At 46.9% G+C, this 15,064-nt stretch overlaps 2 protein-coding genes across 5 annotated transcripts in view; one reads left to right on the top strand and one right to left on the bottom strand.

The window, feature by feature from the left end:
• st13 (ST13 Hsp70 interacting protein) overlaps positions 1-6,695 on the top strand; it is a 28,385-nt gene extending 21,690 nt beyond the window's left edge. For 2 of the 4 annotated variants that reach the window (XM_077502376.1, XM_077502366.1), the window contains exons 11-13: positions 5,436-5,484; positions 5,659-5,735; positions 6,098-6,672. In XM_077502376.1, coding sequence (XP_077358502.1) covers positions 5,436-5,484; positions 5,659-5,735; positions 6,098-6,235 — 264 coding nt within the window. In that variant the 3' untranslated portion in view covers positions 6,236-6,672. Of the gene's footprint in view, positions 1-5,435; positions 5,485-5,658; positions 5,736-6,097 lie in introns of all 4 variants that reach the window. The other 2 variants (XM_077502386.1, XM_077502357.1) reach the window with 2 other exon arrangements.
• Positions 6,696-8,383: 1,688 nt separating this feature from the next.
• Positions 8,384-15,064, bottom strand: part of rbx1 (ring-box 1, E3 ubiquitin protein ligase) — an 8,854-nt gene continuing 2,173 nt past the window's right edge. The window contains exons 3-5 of the mRNA XM_077502400.1: positions 8,895-8,965; positions 8,611-8,696; positions 8,384-8,522 (exon numbers count right to left, since the gene is read on the bottom strand). Of these exons, the coding sequence (XP_077358526.1) occupies positions 8,510-8,522; positions 8,611-8,696; positions 8,895-8,965 (170 nt within the window). The 3' untranslated portion in view covers positions 8,384-8,509. The remainder of the gene's footprint in view (positions 8,523-8,610; positions 8,697-8,894; positions 8,966-15,064) is intronic.

The following is a 15,064-nucleotide window of genomic DNA, read 5'->3' as shown; positions in this document are numbered from 1 at the left end:
ATGTCATTGTGGGAATGCTGAAGTATTCCCACATATAGTGATTTTTATTCTCCATACTTTTTTGCCGCATACTTCCAATTTTCACTGTTCAAATTTCAACTAGCTTCAAAAATTCACGCCTCCTGGGGTAAATATCGTATGATCCCACATTACTTACAGTATTAGCACAATTTAATGTTTAATATTGTGATGATGAGAACATAATTCACCCACGGAACCTTGGGACGAAGGAGGAGTTGTATGGGATGAAGGGATGAAAGGATAAAAGAACAAAATGTTGGTAGGTCTGTGATCCTCGCGCAGAGTGGTTGTTGCTGTTAAACGCTGAGAAGCTGATGTCAATAAATCGCCGGTCTTTGGCTCCGGACTTCAACACTCTGCCTCCGACTCCCATCACTATTCGCTACATTGGTGACCCCGACATCCGCCTCGTTGACGTTTCCGAGGCTGAGAATTTGATCGAATTCAGCGACATGGCGAACTCCGCTGGTCTCAAGAAGGGGAAAAGAAATGTCCGCAGTGACAAAGTCCCAAGTGAATCGGCGCTCCCCAAAACATACATCCACTGTCTTAGTGCCGTAGGTCCGGATAGGTGCATCGTTGGCCGCTGACAGGTGCGGGCCGTGAGTGCCCCCGGCAGCATCTTCAGCCGAGGCAGGCAACACGGTTCTGCGGGCGCCGGAGTCACAAAGGAATTTGAGTCTGGAGAGGGTGTCCATGATAAACAGCAGCCGGCACTGTGCGCCCCCACTCACAGCTGCAACTGAGTGGAGGCGTTGCCGTTTTCCCATGCAACAAAGGAGCAAAGGGCGTGGCACCTCTTCGCCTTGGTTCCAAAACGTGCGTGAAAATAGCATAAGCCAGGGGCTGATCGGCCATCCACGGCAGCGCGTGCCTTATGAGGTGCAGTTGCGGTCGCCGGGACGGGGAAGGCGCGTGCAGAGGCCAAGACCTCGCTGGGTGGCCAGGAAAAAACGGTCAGCTTCCTCTGCCAGATCACGTGACTCGGAGATGGTAGTGTTCGCTAGCGCTGTCTGGACATGAGGAGGCATGTGGCGCAGAAACAGTTCAATTAACAAAAAGTTCGGCTCCTCCGCGCCAAGCAGGTTCAGCATTTTTTCCATTAGCTCGGACGGCTTACTGTCCCCCAGGCCATGGATGGCGAAAAGGCGGCGAGCCCTTTCCGGCCGTGACAGCTCGAAGGTCTTAAGGCAGGGGTGGCAAACTGCGGTCCTCGAGGGCCGGTGTCCTGCAGGTTTTGTAGATTTCCCTATTCGAAGTGCAGCTGATTCCAATTAACAGGCTCGTTATCAGGTTTCTGCAGAGCTTGCTGATGAGCTGATCATGAATCAGCTGTGTTGAAAAAGGGAAATATCCAAAACCAGCAGGACTGCGGCCCTCGAGGACCGGATCTCGCCACCCCTGTCTTAAGGAGGTACGCTTTGAGCCCCGCGTACATATCCCGTGCCGGGGGAGAGGTGATAAAACTCACGGCTCTGGCCGCCGTGGAGCTCCCGAGCGCGGACACGACGTGGTAGTAGCGCGTGGAATCGTCCGTGATTCCGCGGATGGCGGCCGACGAGGCTTCCGATCGTGGTACCCAATTGCTTCGGGGCTCCGACAACGGGTTGCAAGTTGAAAGGGTGGCGGTCGAGGAAGTCCCTGCGAGGAAGTTTGACCATGTCAACGTCGACATCGTAGGTCCGCTTCCTCCTTCCCAGGGCTTCACCTACCTCCTGACGATTGTGGACAGGACGACCCGCTGGCCGGAGGCCGTTCCCCTCACCTCCATATCGACCAGTGACGTGGCCCGGACGTTTATCGGGACCTGGGTCGCTCGGTTTGGACCGCCGGCGGACCTCTCGTCCGACAGGGGTGCGCAGTTCACGTCAGAGGTTTGGAACTCTGTTGCTGAAAGCCTCGGGGTCAAGCTACACCGCACCTCCGCTTATCACCCTCAGGCTAACGGGCTGTGCGAACGGTTCCATCGTTCGATGAAAGCCTCTTTGCGTGCTGGACTTTCTGACGGTAATTGGGTCGACAAGCTACCCTGGATCATGCTGGGCCTTCGTACTGCACCTAAGGAGGACCTGCAGTGTTCGTCGGCTGAGTTGGTCTATGGACAGGTGCTAAGAGTGCCAGGAGATTTCATTCCGGACGCCGCGACGCCTTGGCCCGCACCCAGGCCAGGGCCGCCGGTGGATGCTGCTGGTGCGTTCCAGCCCGTGCCCACATCGCAGCATGGCACCCCTGTGGCCCGGGTGCCCCCCAACTTGCAGTCGGCCGAGTTTGTTTTCATCCGACACGATGCACACCGTGGTCCCTTGAGTCCCCCCTACGACGGACCATTTAGGGTCCTGCAGCATGGTGCCAAGACTATGGTCGTGGATGTTGGGGGCCGTTCCGAAACTGTTTCTGTTGACAGGCTGAAGCCGGCTCATGTTGACCTGGCCGGACCCTTGGACTTGCCCCGCGCCCCCTGCCGAGGCCGCCCCCCTAGGCTGCACCTGGGAGACCGTGCGGGGTCCCTTCCAGTTGTTCCTGCATCCCCGCCAGTTGGTGCGCGGGACGGTTCTGATGTTTCTGCTGTGCCCCTCCCACCCGCGCTCTCTGGGTACTTTACCCGCAGGGGTCGGGCAGTTTTTCCGCCCCGTCATCCGGAGTTTGATTATGGGTGAATTCTGGGGGGGCTTGTGTGGTGATGAGAACATAATTCACCCACGGAACCTTGGGACGAAGGAGGAGTTGGATGGGATGAACTTTAAAAGAACAAAATGTTGGTAGGTCTGTGAGCCTCGCGCAGAGTGGTTGTTGCTGTTAAACGCTGAGAAGCTGATGTCAATAAATCGCCGGTCTTTGGCTCCGGACTTCAACACTCTGCCTCCGACTCCCATCACTACTCGCTACAATATAAACTTTTGCCCATTCATTTTCAATGGGACAGACGTTGAACTTTTTCTAAGTATCACTACACACACATATATATATATATATATATATATATATATATATATATATATGTATGTATATATGTATATATGTGTATATATATATGTATATATGTGTATATATATATGTATATATATGTGTATATATGTATATATATATGTATGTATATATGTATATATATATATATATGTATATGTGTATATATATATATGTATATATATATGTATGTATATATGTATATATATATATATATGTATATGTGTATATATATATATGTATATGTGTATATATGTATATGTGTATATATATATATATGTATATGTGTATATATATATATGTATATGTGTATATATGTATGTATATGTGTATATATGTATGTATATGTGTATATATATATGTATATGTATTAGGGGTGTTAAAAAAAATCGATTCGGCGATATATCGCGATACTACATCACGCGATTTTTTTTTTTTTTTTTTAAGAGCTCAGAATTGTTCATTCGGTAGTCTTACCGATTCAACGTCTTATCATCATTGCCTTTTTTTTTTGTGTGTGTGTGTGTGAATAAATTTTTAAACTTCCATTTTTAATGGAAAAATATTCAACAAAACGTCTGACTTCGGGTTAGGATTCACACCGTGAGCATGGAAGAATGTTATATGAACGGAACATTAAGCCTTAATATTTTATTTTAATGCTGTTCAAACATGAAACAGATTACAACCTCTATAAGACTGAAATTTCAGATAAATAATACATTTTCATATAAATCTTACACTCTACAAGCTTACTGATTAGTATTTTCTAAATTTGAATGAAAAAAAATCGCAACAATCGACTTATAAATTCGTATCGGGATTAATCTTATCGAATCGAATCGTGACCTGTGAATCGTGATACGAATCGAATCGTCAGGTACTAGGCAATTCACACCCCTAATATGTATGTATATGTATATATATATATATGTATATGTATATATATTTTGTATATATATATATATATATATATATATATATATTTAGTATATATTATATATATTTATTATATATACGTATACGACGTATCCCTGGCTGCATTGATCCACTCTCAACCAGATCTTTAAAAAAATCCGGTGGTTAAGTGAGGATCTGGTCTCAGTTCCGAAAGTTTTTCAAATTACATGACTTCTCACCATTTAGCCCAATATTATGTAATTACTTTTTCAAACCCTCACTCAATGACCCCACCTTCAAAGAGTTGAGTCAGAGGGGAATAGCACACTTCAAAGATTTATTTATTGATAATAGTTTGGCATCATTTCAACAATTACATAATAAATTGACACGTTTAAAGTAAAATTTCTTCCGTTGTCTAGAAATTTGACATTTTATACTTTCTAAATTGCCCACCACACTAAGTTCTGACAGGAATATTGTTGACATTGTCCTCTCCTCAAATCCATACCAGAGGAGGCCTGTCTGTTTTTTGCAGCATGATGTTGGCTCTGAAGACGACCTTGGTGCCCCCTTTTCTGAGGAGACATGGTCATCCGTCTTAAAACAAATCAATTCCTCATCTCTGTGTGCTCGTCATAATTTAATCCAATTCAAAGTGGTTCACAGAGTTCACATCTCCAAAACCAAACTGGCCACCTTTTATCCCGACCGACATCAGCCCACTCTGTACCAAATGCAATATCTCAGATGCCTCACTCTTTCATATGTTTTGGACTTGTCCTAAACTTAGCAAATTCTGGGCAGACGTTTTTTATTCCCTCGCCCAGATTTTGACAGTGAGGGTGGAGCCAAACCCCCCTATTGGTTTATTTGGAGTCACAGGGAGCGTTCGACTTTCTTCTGAACAGCGCCGCACTTTAGCGTTTGCCTCCCTCCTGGCGCGGAGGTCTGTCTTCCTCAGGTGGAGGGATCCCTTTCCTCCCACGCACCCCGATTGGCTGACATGCTTGAAAATTGAAAAGATCAGATACTCTCTCCATTATTTCTAATGGGAGATTTCTACGTGCCTGGGGACCTTTTTTAAACGCGTCAGTCGCCTTAGGCCCTTGACATTCCGCAATTTGACATCTCTTTTATGTAGTTTATTTTATTGACATAGATTATCCATAATCATTACTAAAGCTGAATATTTAATGGTCATGAAGGTTTAATTTTATGGTTTATTTTATTTTATTATTTTTTGTGTGCTGGATGTCAGTCCTATATTTCATTTCATTTTCCCCCTTTTTTTTTTTTTTAACACTGGAAATCTATGCAATATCATTGCAACAAAATAGAGATTTTGATTTAAAAAAAAAAAAAAAAGCGTTGAGCATTATTCCCATGCAATTTCTCCAGCAATTGCACTTAGTCTAGTTAATAGTAATAATGATCTGCAATCACTCCAAAACAACTTGTGCCAATTTCTGCTTTGCAAAGCTTGAGTCAGTTTTCATCCATCTAAGCAATAAAAGTATATTCATAAAGTGTCTTTCACATCTCTACAGGAAGAGGAAGCCAGGGGGGCTGGGGGAGGAGGACCAAGAACCTTCCCAGGTGGGAGTCAAAAATCTTGCATTTTAGCATGTGCACTATTTCATTTTGTTCTTCCTGTGTGCACTAATGACACTGGATCATTAACTGTGTTTTATCAGAGCAGTTCAAGTTTGTGCATTTGTTTTATTTCTTAAACTCAATTTCCGAATGTGTGATTTAACACGGGTGGTGCAGGATTCCCAGGTGGAGCCGCCGGCATGCCCGGTCTGAATGACCTCCTGCAGGATCCCGAGCTGCTCACAGCCATGCAGGTGACTCAATGCTCCCTGGGGCTGATTGGTACTTCGTGATGACACACTTCAAATATTACTAGTAACTGAGTTTGACATTTGGGCAGTAGAAATCTCTGCAGTTTGACCCTAGAACACATCTGAGCCAAATGCCACTTCTAGTAACAAAAAGATATTTCATCCATTAAGATCACTGCAAAAAATAACCACAAATATTTATTTGTATGTTGCTGATCAATTGTGACCCGCTAACACAAAACATATTTACCAAGCACTACAATTGGTGAGGAATACTACATGTGATGAAGTTGGATCTGCAAAACTTGTCCATTCCGTTTTCAAATGTATTTTTTCCCACCTCTATTCCCGTTTTCCCACTCCAGGACCCGGAGGTGATGGCCGCCTTCCAGGATGTGGCACAGAATCCAGCTAACATCGCAAATTACAAAAGCCACCCCAAGATCATGGCACTCCTCACCAAGCTGGGCACCAAGTTCGGTACCCCAGCACCTCAGCCATAGGCATGACATGAGGATTTTGTTCGCTGCAGCAATCTTTTTGAGGGCTTTTCAGTAATCCGGTGTGCAGATCAAATGTTCTCGGTTGGTCACTTAATTGGAGTGCTTGTTTCCCGAGAAGCTGGGGGGTGAGTTCAAATCGGAGCTTATTAATCAGTACTAAAAGCAACCAGAGAGGAGTCTGGGGCATATTTATTTGGCCTCTGTGATGTGAATTAGCTGGCATTTAACCACAAAGTTGATGTTTTTTGCAATCTGAGATCTCCCTGCACTTGCTAACCCATTTTTACAATCGTTTAAACAACGGTGAGGGTTTGTTCAAATTTTGGAACCAAACCATTTTCTTTTGTTCTATTGTCATTTAAAAAAAAAAAAAAAAAAAAAAAAAAGGGGGTATGGTGTCTGACCCATTTGGGGTAAATGGTTAATAAAGCTTGTTTCTCAAAGGCATATGTGACATCGCTTATTTCAAACAGCAAACTCATCCATCTATCTTCTTAACCGCTTAATCAAGGGTCGTGGGGGTGCTGAAGCCTATACCAGCTGACTTCGGGCAGTAAAGGTACACCCTCAATTGTTTGTCAACCAATCCACAACATATACAAACCATTCACGCTCACAATCACAGCTAGGGACAATTTAGCGTGTTCAAATTAACCTGCCATGCATGTTTGTAATGTGGGAGGAGACCAGAGTACCCGGAGAAAACCCATGCAGGCACGGGAGAACATGCAAACTCCCACCCAGCAAGGCCGAACCCCGGACTCCATCCCACATCCTAGACACTGAGTGACGGACATGCTAAGCAGTCATCCACTGTGCCGCCTAAGTGCACTCTGCAACCCCAAATCACCCTGTTGTATATTATCACAACTTTAATAGTCACTTTGTGTTTTTTGAACTGCCTTGCATATCCACATAACATAATAAAAGAAAGCATTTAAATAGAAATCCTTGAAAAAATAAGATTGAATGTACATGGACATTGTTGCTATCTTTTGTCAATGGGTATATGCCACGGAGGCGTCGGGACTTCGGGTTTTCACACATCAGCTTTGATTCCGGTTTGCGACATGTGAGCCGCGTCCCAATACTTGCGCATCCGACTTTGTGCCCGTCTGTTTTAAGTTGTGAGCTGAGACGCCCTGCGTGCTCCCGCCGATGCATGCGGTGGGGGTGGGGTTGCTGTTGCGAGTGTTGGAATGCGGCCATCAGTGGCCGGAAACGGCGCTGATGTGTGGAAACCCGGGAGTCGGAAGTCCGTGGCATTATCTACCCCATTGGGGTGCGTCTCTCTCCAGAAATGTTCACGTTCCACTCTGGGTACTGGCTTGGTGCCTCCAAACTTCCATTTACGAATTATTGAGGCCACTGTACTTGTTTGAAACTTTAATTTAAGCAGCAGATTATTTTCTGTACCCTTCCCCAGATCTGTGCCTTAGGTAGGTCAATCCTAACTCGGCTCTTTGTTCAATTAATTTTGACTTCATGCTTGGTCTGTAGAAAGCACTGGAAACTGTGGGACCTTAAATACTGCTCAAAAAATTGAAGGAACCTTAATTTTTTTTAGTAATTTATATGTATGTACTATATATATATATATATATATATATATATATTCTAAAGCTGTAGAAAATTCTCAAGGCTGATCATTGGAAAGTGGGTGCACCTGAGCTTAATTTTAAGATTCATGACGCAGGCTATGAATAATGTAAATCATTTTAGAGTTGTTTTTTTTTTGTACAGTATGCACAAATCTATTACAGAAAAAAAAAGTCATACTGTGTTGTGTCAGATTTTGAGGAAAAAGATCATTGCCCTCTGAGCCTCGTCCAGCTGTTTTGGCCACTTATGCTGCCTCCATTGATATAAAATGTGAAAAAAAGTGAAGCACTGAATACTTTCCAAATGCACTGTATTTATTTTACTTTGGCATGCAATTAAAGCCTGAAAATTGCCATTTCACTAGATATTTTCCAGTGTATGAGCTTTACTACATAATCAAAGGTCCAGTCACTACTGGACCACTCAAATGCATTAGAAATAAAATATTACATCCAAGTCAGGCCCATGACGCAGCATTTAATCAGTTGCTATCCTACTGATTTCACAGTTTCAGTCATAAGAAATAAGTAGGAGTACTCAAATCTGTTCTGTCATATTATTTATGTTTATTTGAAAACAAAAAATGTGCACAAACACTGGTTACAAGCTGGAAGGGAAGAGATGCATTGTGGGTAAAACCAAAAAAAAAAAAAAGAGATTCAAGTCCTCCAGCTAGTGTCCATACCTGGGGGGGAGAAAGAAAAAAAAAAAGGACATATTGACATTCCAACAATTTATGCAACGTGAAGTTCTAAATCACTAAATTTACTCACTTCTGGAACTCCCACTCTCGGTTGTCGAGAGGGCACACCTGTCTAGTTTTGAGCCAGCGGGAAATACAGTGGAAGTGGAAGGCGTGCTGTGGATCAGGAAAACAAATGTAAATACGCGAGCGTCTCAACATTAACGTGTCAGTGTCTTCATTAAAAACATGTACCCATTTAATTTTTTTTATGGTGCGTCCTAGCTGGTTAGAGACGCTTTTAATGTGACACAAAATGCACTAAGTGAATAAATGACAAGCATGATCAGGTTTGTTCAGCTCAATGAAACTCACATTGCAGACACCCCAGGCTACTGTGCACTCCTCAGATGTTGCAGAAGCTTGGTTGGCCTGGCACTCTATACCTGATGGGGAAACAAGTCACAGATCTTTGAACTGCTAAAATGGTAATAGGTAACTTTTAGTTGTGGGAATCTCTGACATGAGGCCGATTCGATATGTATCTCCACACCCGTCACCATGGGCGGGCCATAGGGGTCCGTGCCCGCCCACCAAGAATGATTGTGCCCGCCCATTTGAGGCATGGATCTCTAAAATTGTTCTCCTTTTTTTATTATTATATTTTTCCATTCATTCGGTTTAGCACTCTTATATCCGAGTGTCAGTAAACACAACACAGGTCTCGCGGTGTCGGAGGTGTGTTACGTTTGTGTTAGCTGCTTCAGTTCATTGCTTCAAATGCTCGCCGAATTGTTCCTGTTTTTGGCGTCGGCTACGGCCAACGGTGGCCGTTTGTACAAGACAACTAAAAAGGGTGACATTTCCAAATAACGTTTTCTGGCGGCATTCTTGCAAGATGTCACAATATGAAGAAATAGCGGTATGGTTTTGTTTGATTGATAGCCAGTCTTATCTGCAACGGCCATCACAGTCTTACTGAAAATAATGCTAGCTATGCCTTACGCTGACTTATACGCGACAAATGTGTCAATGTTGGCGTGCAATGCAAGAGTCATGTACATTTTGTACAAGTGAAGCTGCAAGTTTCTGAGAAGCTGGCGCACAAGACAAGTGAGGAGGGACATACTTCAAACTCGTGTCGGCAACTAAAGAGTCACTTGGAAAAAAAAACAAAAAACTACGGGACCCACATATCGTTTTGGCATCTCCAATGAGGTAAGATTTTGCTTTCCTTTTTTTCTTTTTAATTCTGCTGCAGACACTGTTCGAAGCAATATGTCAGCACATCCGCCCTATTGGATGTGGCAATTGTATTTGCCATTACATTGGCAAAAATAGTAAGATTGACTTTGAATGGGACAATATAATCAAAGGTAATAATAATTCCTTATTAATCCAATGAGTTGTGGCTTGATGATACATCTCCAAGGAGAAACAGAAGGAAGCATCTTTACAAATAGCTTCACTTTGCCTCATCCAATACGGCTGCGGCGTCAACGTACTCACGACGCCACTGCAGTCTACTTTATGTGTGTGTACTGTAAATGCGGTCTATGATAATACTGTCAGCGGGCGCCATTCAATGGATAGATGCACGACAGTGCTACATAAATTTATCCAAATATATTGGGCAAGTTAATGCTGTCAGTATGGTATTCATAATAATTGGGCCCGCCCATGCATTTCATGTGCCCCCCTTAAGCCTGGGCTCTGGTGACGAGTCTGTGTATCTCGATACACAGGTTGCGATTCGATTGAAAAACGATTATCTTTCAGAACAGAACAGTTCGATTAAGTTTGGGAACAATACAATTTTCGTTTCGATACGATTCATTTCAATATTCAAAACTTATAGTGACATTTGTTGCTTGTAAACATTAATCTTAAAACACCACAAATTTTTACAGTATCAACAAACGTGTTAAAAAAGAACAACAACAACGTCTTCTATATTTTTATATATTGAATCAATTATTTAAATGGACCACAACAAAGGGCTCGGCGATATGACTGAAAAATGTATCAGTTTAAGTATTTATTAGTCATTATTGACAGTTATAATTGTTTTTTTGTTTTTTTTAATTCAAAATAAGGATCAGGAAAACAAAAGGCTGATAATTCAATTTGAAATATAAATATTTAACCTTTAAAATGACACCAACACATTGAATATGTGCACATTGTGAAGTATTTCAGAAACATAAATTTAAGACATGAAATAAACCTACCGTCCAGCCAAAAGAAATATGAAGCCACCTTATGGAACAATAAATCTATCAAACACATTTTAACCACTTCCATCCATCCATCCATCTTCTTCCGCTTATCCGGGGTCGGGTCGCGGGGGCAGCAGCTTCAGGAGGGAAACCCAGACTTCCCTCTCCCCAGCCACTTCAACCAGCTCCTCCGGTGGGATCCCAAGGCGTTCCCAGGCCAGCCGAGAGACATAGTCTCTCCAGCGTGTCCTGGGTCGTCCCCGGGGCCTCCCACCGGTGGGACATGCCCGGAACACCTCCCCAGGGAGGCGTCCAGGAGGCATCCGAACCAGATGCCCGAGCCACCTCAGCTGGCTCCTCTCAACGCGGAGGAGCAGCGGCTCGACTCTGAGTCCCTCCCGGATGACCGAGCTTCTCACCCTATCTCTAAGGGAGAGCCCGGACACCCTGCGGAGGAAACTCATTTCGGCCGCTTGTATCCGGGATCTCGTTCTTTCGGTCACGACCCACAGCTCGTGACCATAGGTGAGGGTTGGGACGTAGATCGACCGGTAAATCGAGAGCTTTGCCTTTTGGCTCAGCTCTTTCTTCACCACGACGGACCGATACAGAGTCCGCATCACTGCAGACGCTGCACCGATCCGCCTGTCGATCTCCCGCTCCATCCTACCCTCACTCGTGAACAAGACCCCAAGATACTTGAACTCCTCCACTTGGGGCAGGATCTCATCCCCGACCTGAAGACGACACTCCACCCTTTTCCGACTGAGGACCATGGTCTCGGATTTGGAGGTGCTGATCCTCATCCCAGCCGCTTCACACTCGGCTGCGAACCGCTCCAGTGAGAGCTGAAGGTCCCGGCCTGATGAAGCCAACAGCACCACATCATCTGCAAAGAGCAGAGATGCAATGCTGAGGCCACCAAACCGGAACCCCTCCACTCCTCGGCTGCGCCTAGAAATTCTGTCCATAAAAGTTATGAACAGAATCGGTGACAAAGGGCAACCTTGGCGGAGTCCAACCCTCACCGGAAACGAATCCGACTTACTGCCGGCAATGCGGACCAAACTCTGGCAACGGTCGTACAGGGACCGAACAGCCCGTAACAAGGGGCCCGGCACCCCGTACTCCCGAAGCACCCCCCACAGAACTCCCCGAGGGACACGGTCGAACGCCTTCTCCAGATCCACAAAACACATGTGGACTGGTTGAGCGAACTCCCACGCACCCTCGAGGATCCTGCGGAGGGTGTAGAGCTGGTCCACTGTTCCACGGCCAGGACGAAAACCACACTGCTCCTCCTGGATCCGAGATTCGACCTCCCGACGGACCCTCCTCTCCAGCACCCCTGAATAGACCTTACCAGGGAGGCTGAGGAGTGTGATCCCTCTGTAGTTGGAACACACCCTCCGGTCCCCCTTCTTAAAAAGGGGGACCACCACCCCGGCCTGCCAATCCAGAGGCACTGTCCCCGATGTCCACGCGATGTTGTAGAGGCGTGTCAACCACGACAGCCCCACAACATCCAGAGTCTTTAGGAACTCCGGGCGGATCTCATCCACCCCCGGGGCCCTGCCACCGAGGAGCTTTCCAACCACCTCAGTGACTTCGACCCCAGAGATAGGAGAGCCCACCCCAGAGTCCCCAGACTCTGCTTCCTCAAAAGGAGACGTGTTGGTGGAATTGAGGAGGTCTTCGAAGTATTCCCCCCACCGCTTCACGACGTCCCGAGTCGAGGTCAGCAGCACCCCATCGCCACTATACACAGTGTTAATGGTGCACTGCTTTCCTCTCCTGAGACGCCGGATGGTGGACCAGAATTTCCTCGAAGCCGTCCGGAAGTCGTTTTCCATGGCCTCACCGAACTCCTCCCATGTCCGAGTTTTTGTCTCAGCAACCGCCGAAGCCGCGTTCCGCTTGGCCATCCGGTACCTGTCAGCTGCCTCCGGAGTCCGACAGGCCAAAAAGGCCCGATAGGACTCCTTCTTCAGCTTGACGGCATCCTTTACCGCTGGTGTCCACCAGCGGGTTCGAAGATTGCCGCCGCGACAGGCACCGACCACCTTACGGCCACAGCTCCGATCGGCCGCCTCAACAATGGAGGCGCGGAACATGGTCCATTCGGACTCAATGTCCCCCACCTCCCCCGAGACAAGGGAGAAGCTCTGCCGGAGGTGGGCATTGAAACTCTTTCTGACAGGGGATTCCGCCAGACGTTCCCAGCAAACCCTCACAATACGTTTGGGTCTGCCAGGTCGGACCGGCATCTTCCCCCACCATCGGAGCCAACACACCACCAGGTGGTGATCAGTTGACAGCTCCGCCCCTCTCTTCACCCGAGTGTCCAAAACATGCGGCCGCAAATCCGATGACACGACTACAAAGTCGATCATCGAACTGCGGCCTAGGGTGTCCTGGTGCCAAGTGCACATATGGACACCCTTATGCTTGAACATGGTGTTCGTTATGGACAAACCGTGACGAGCACAGAAGTCCAATAACAGAACACCGCTCGGGTTCCGATCAGGGGGGCCGTTCCTCCCAATCACGCCCCTCCAGGTCTCACTGTCATTCCCCACGTGAGCGTTGAAGTCCCCCAGCAGGACGAGGGAGTCCCCAGAGGGAGCGCTCTCCAGCACACCCTCCACGGACTCCAAGAAGGGTGGGTACTCTGAGCTGCTGTTTGGTGCATATGCACAAACAACAGTCAGGACCCGTCCCCCCACCCGAAGGCGGAGGGAGGCTACCCTCTCGTCCACCGGGGTAAACCCCAACGTACAGGCGCCGAGCCGGGGGGCAATAAGTATGCCCACACCTGCTCTGCGCCTCACACCGTGGGCAACTCCAGAGTGGAAGAGAGTCCAACCCCTCTCAAGAGGACTGGTACCAGAGCCCAAGCCGTGTGTGGAGGCGAGTCCGACTATGTCTAGTCGGAACTTCTCGGCCTCGCACACCAGCTCGGGCTCCTTCCCTGCCAGAGAGGTGACATTCCATGTCCCAAGAGCCAGCTTCTGTAGCCGGGGGTCGGTCCGCCAAGGTCTCCTCCCTTGGCCGCCACCCAGCCCACACTGCACCCGACCCCTTTGGCCCCTCCCACCGGTGGTGAGCCCGTGGGAAGAGGGACCCACGTTGCCCCTTCGGGCTGTGCCCGGCCGGGCCCCATGAGTGCAGGCCCGGCCACCAGGCGCTCGCCAGCGAGCCCCGCCTCCAGGCCTGGCTCCAGAGGGGGGCCCCGGTGACCCGCGTCCGGGCGAGGGAAACGCGTCTCCAAAATTTTTAATCATCATAGGGGTCTTCTGAGCCGTTCTTAGTCTGGCCCCTCACCTAGGACCTGTTTGCCATGGGTGACCCTGCCAGGGGCATAAAGCCCCAGACAACATAGCTCCTAGGATCATTGCGACACGCAAACCCCTCCACCACGTTAAGGTGCCGGCTCACGGAGGGGATTTTAACCACTTAATATATGCAAAAATATTTCCAAAAGTTCATTTCCCTTTTTAATCAACAATTTTGGTTTTTAACAATTTTTGTTTTTCTTTTGCCATCACATTCATTTTTGATTAATGTATGACATCTTTTTTGTTTTTTTAATCTGAGACACGATGATGACCACAGAATCACGACTGTTTATATTTTGTTTTTTGGGCTGTCGTTCATTTTGAGTTGGATGACGTAATTGCGGGCAGGTCTCAGTTCTCCTATCTGCTGCTCATGCTAGTTGTAGACATTGACAGGGAGCCACAAACTGAGAAATGAGATACTTGCAGTGTGCTTTTAGCTTAGCTGTGGGACATACCTGTGTCGTTTGAATCCATGCATTGGATCGTCACGGGAGTTATTCTTTTTGGCTCGCGTGCAGTACCAACGCCGGCCCGGGACATACAAGTGCACCGAGACGACTCGATAGCCATGGGAAATACCGAGATGTACGAAATGCGCGCGTGCCGTGTCGCGAGCACGGCGTTGACGGTGCCCCCCGCCCAAAAAAAAGGTGCGGAGTGGGGAATGAAGCGTCTGTGAGCGCTACTTTGCTAGCTCTCTGTAAACACGGAAGTAGCTTGAATAGTGATGCTACTGAAATGTAAACAAAACAAGTAGAGCACGGCGCAGACTCTTGCTATTGTTATGAAAATCATAAAGCCTCACTCGCAACCGATTCACAGCCACGCGATATCTGGTCCACAGCTTTACAAGCAATGTATCTTAGGATTCCTGGCGGATTTTGTATCGGTTGACAAGTCTGCTACCGATACGGTCGTTTAGCTCCCCTTGATGAACGATGGTTCGGTCGAATCGATTTTTTTGTCCCACCCCTAGTAACTTTAC

The sequence above is a fragment of the Festucalex cinctus genome, chromosome 1 (genome assembly GCF_051991245.1).
Source record: "Festucalex cinctus isolate MCC-2025b chromosome 1, RoL_Fcin_1.0, whole genome shotgun sequence".
NCBI lineage: Eukaryota > Metazoa > Chordata > Actinopteri > Syngnathiformes > Syngnathidae > Festucalex > Festucalex cinctus.
The sequence above is the reverse complement of the archived record's forward strand: the minus strand, read 5'-3'. Positions and strand labels throughout refer to the sequence as shown.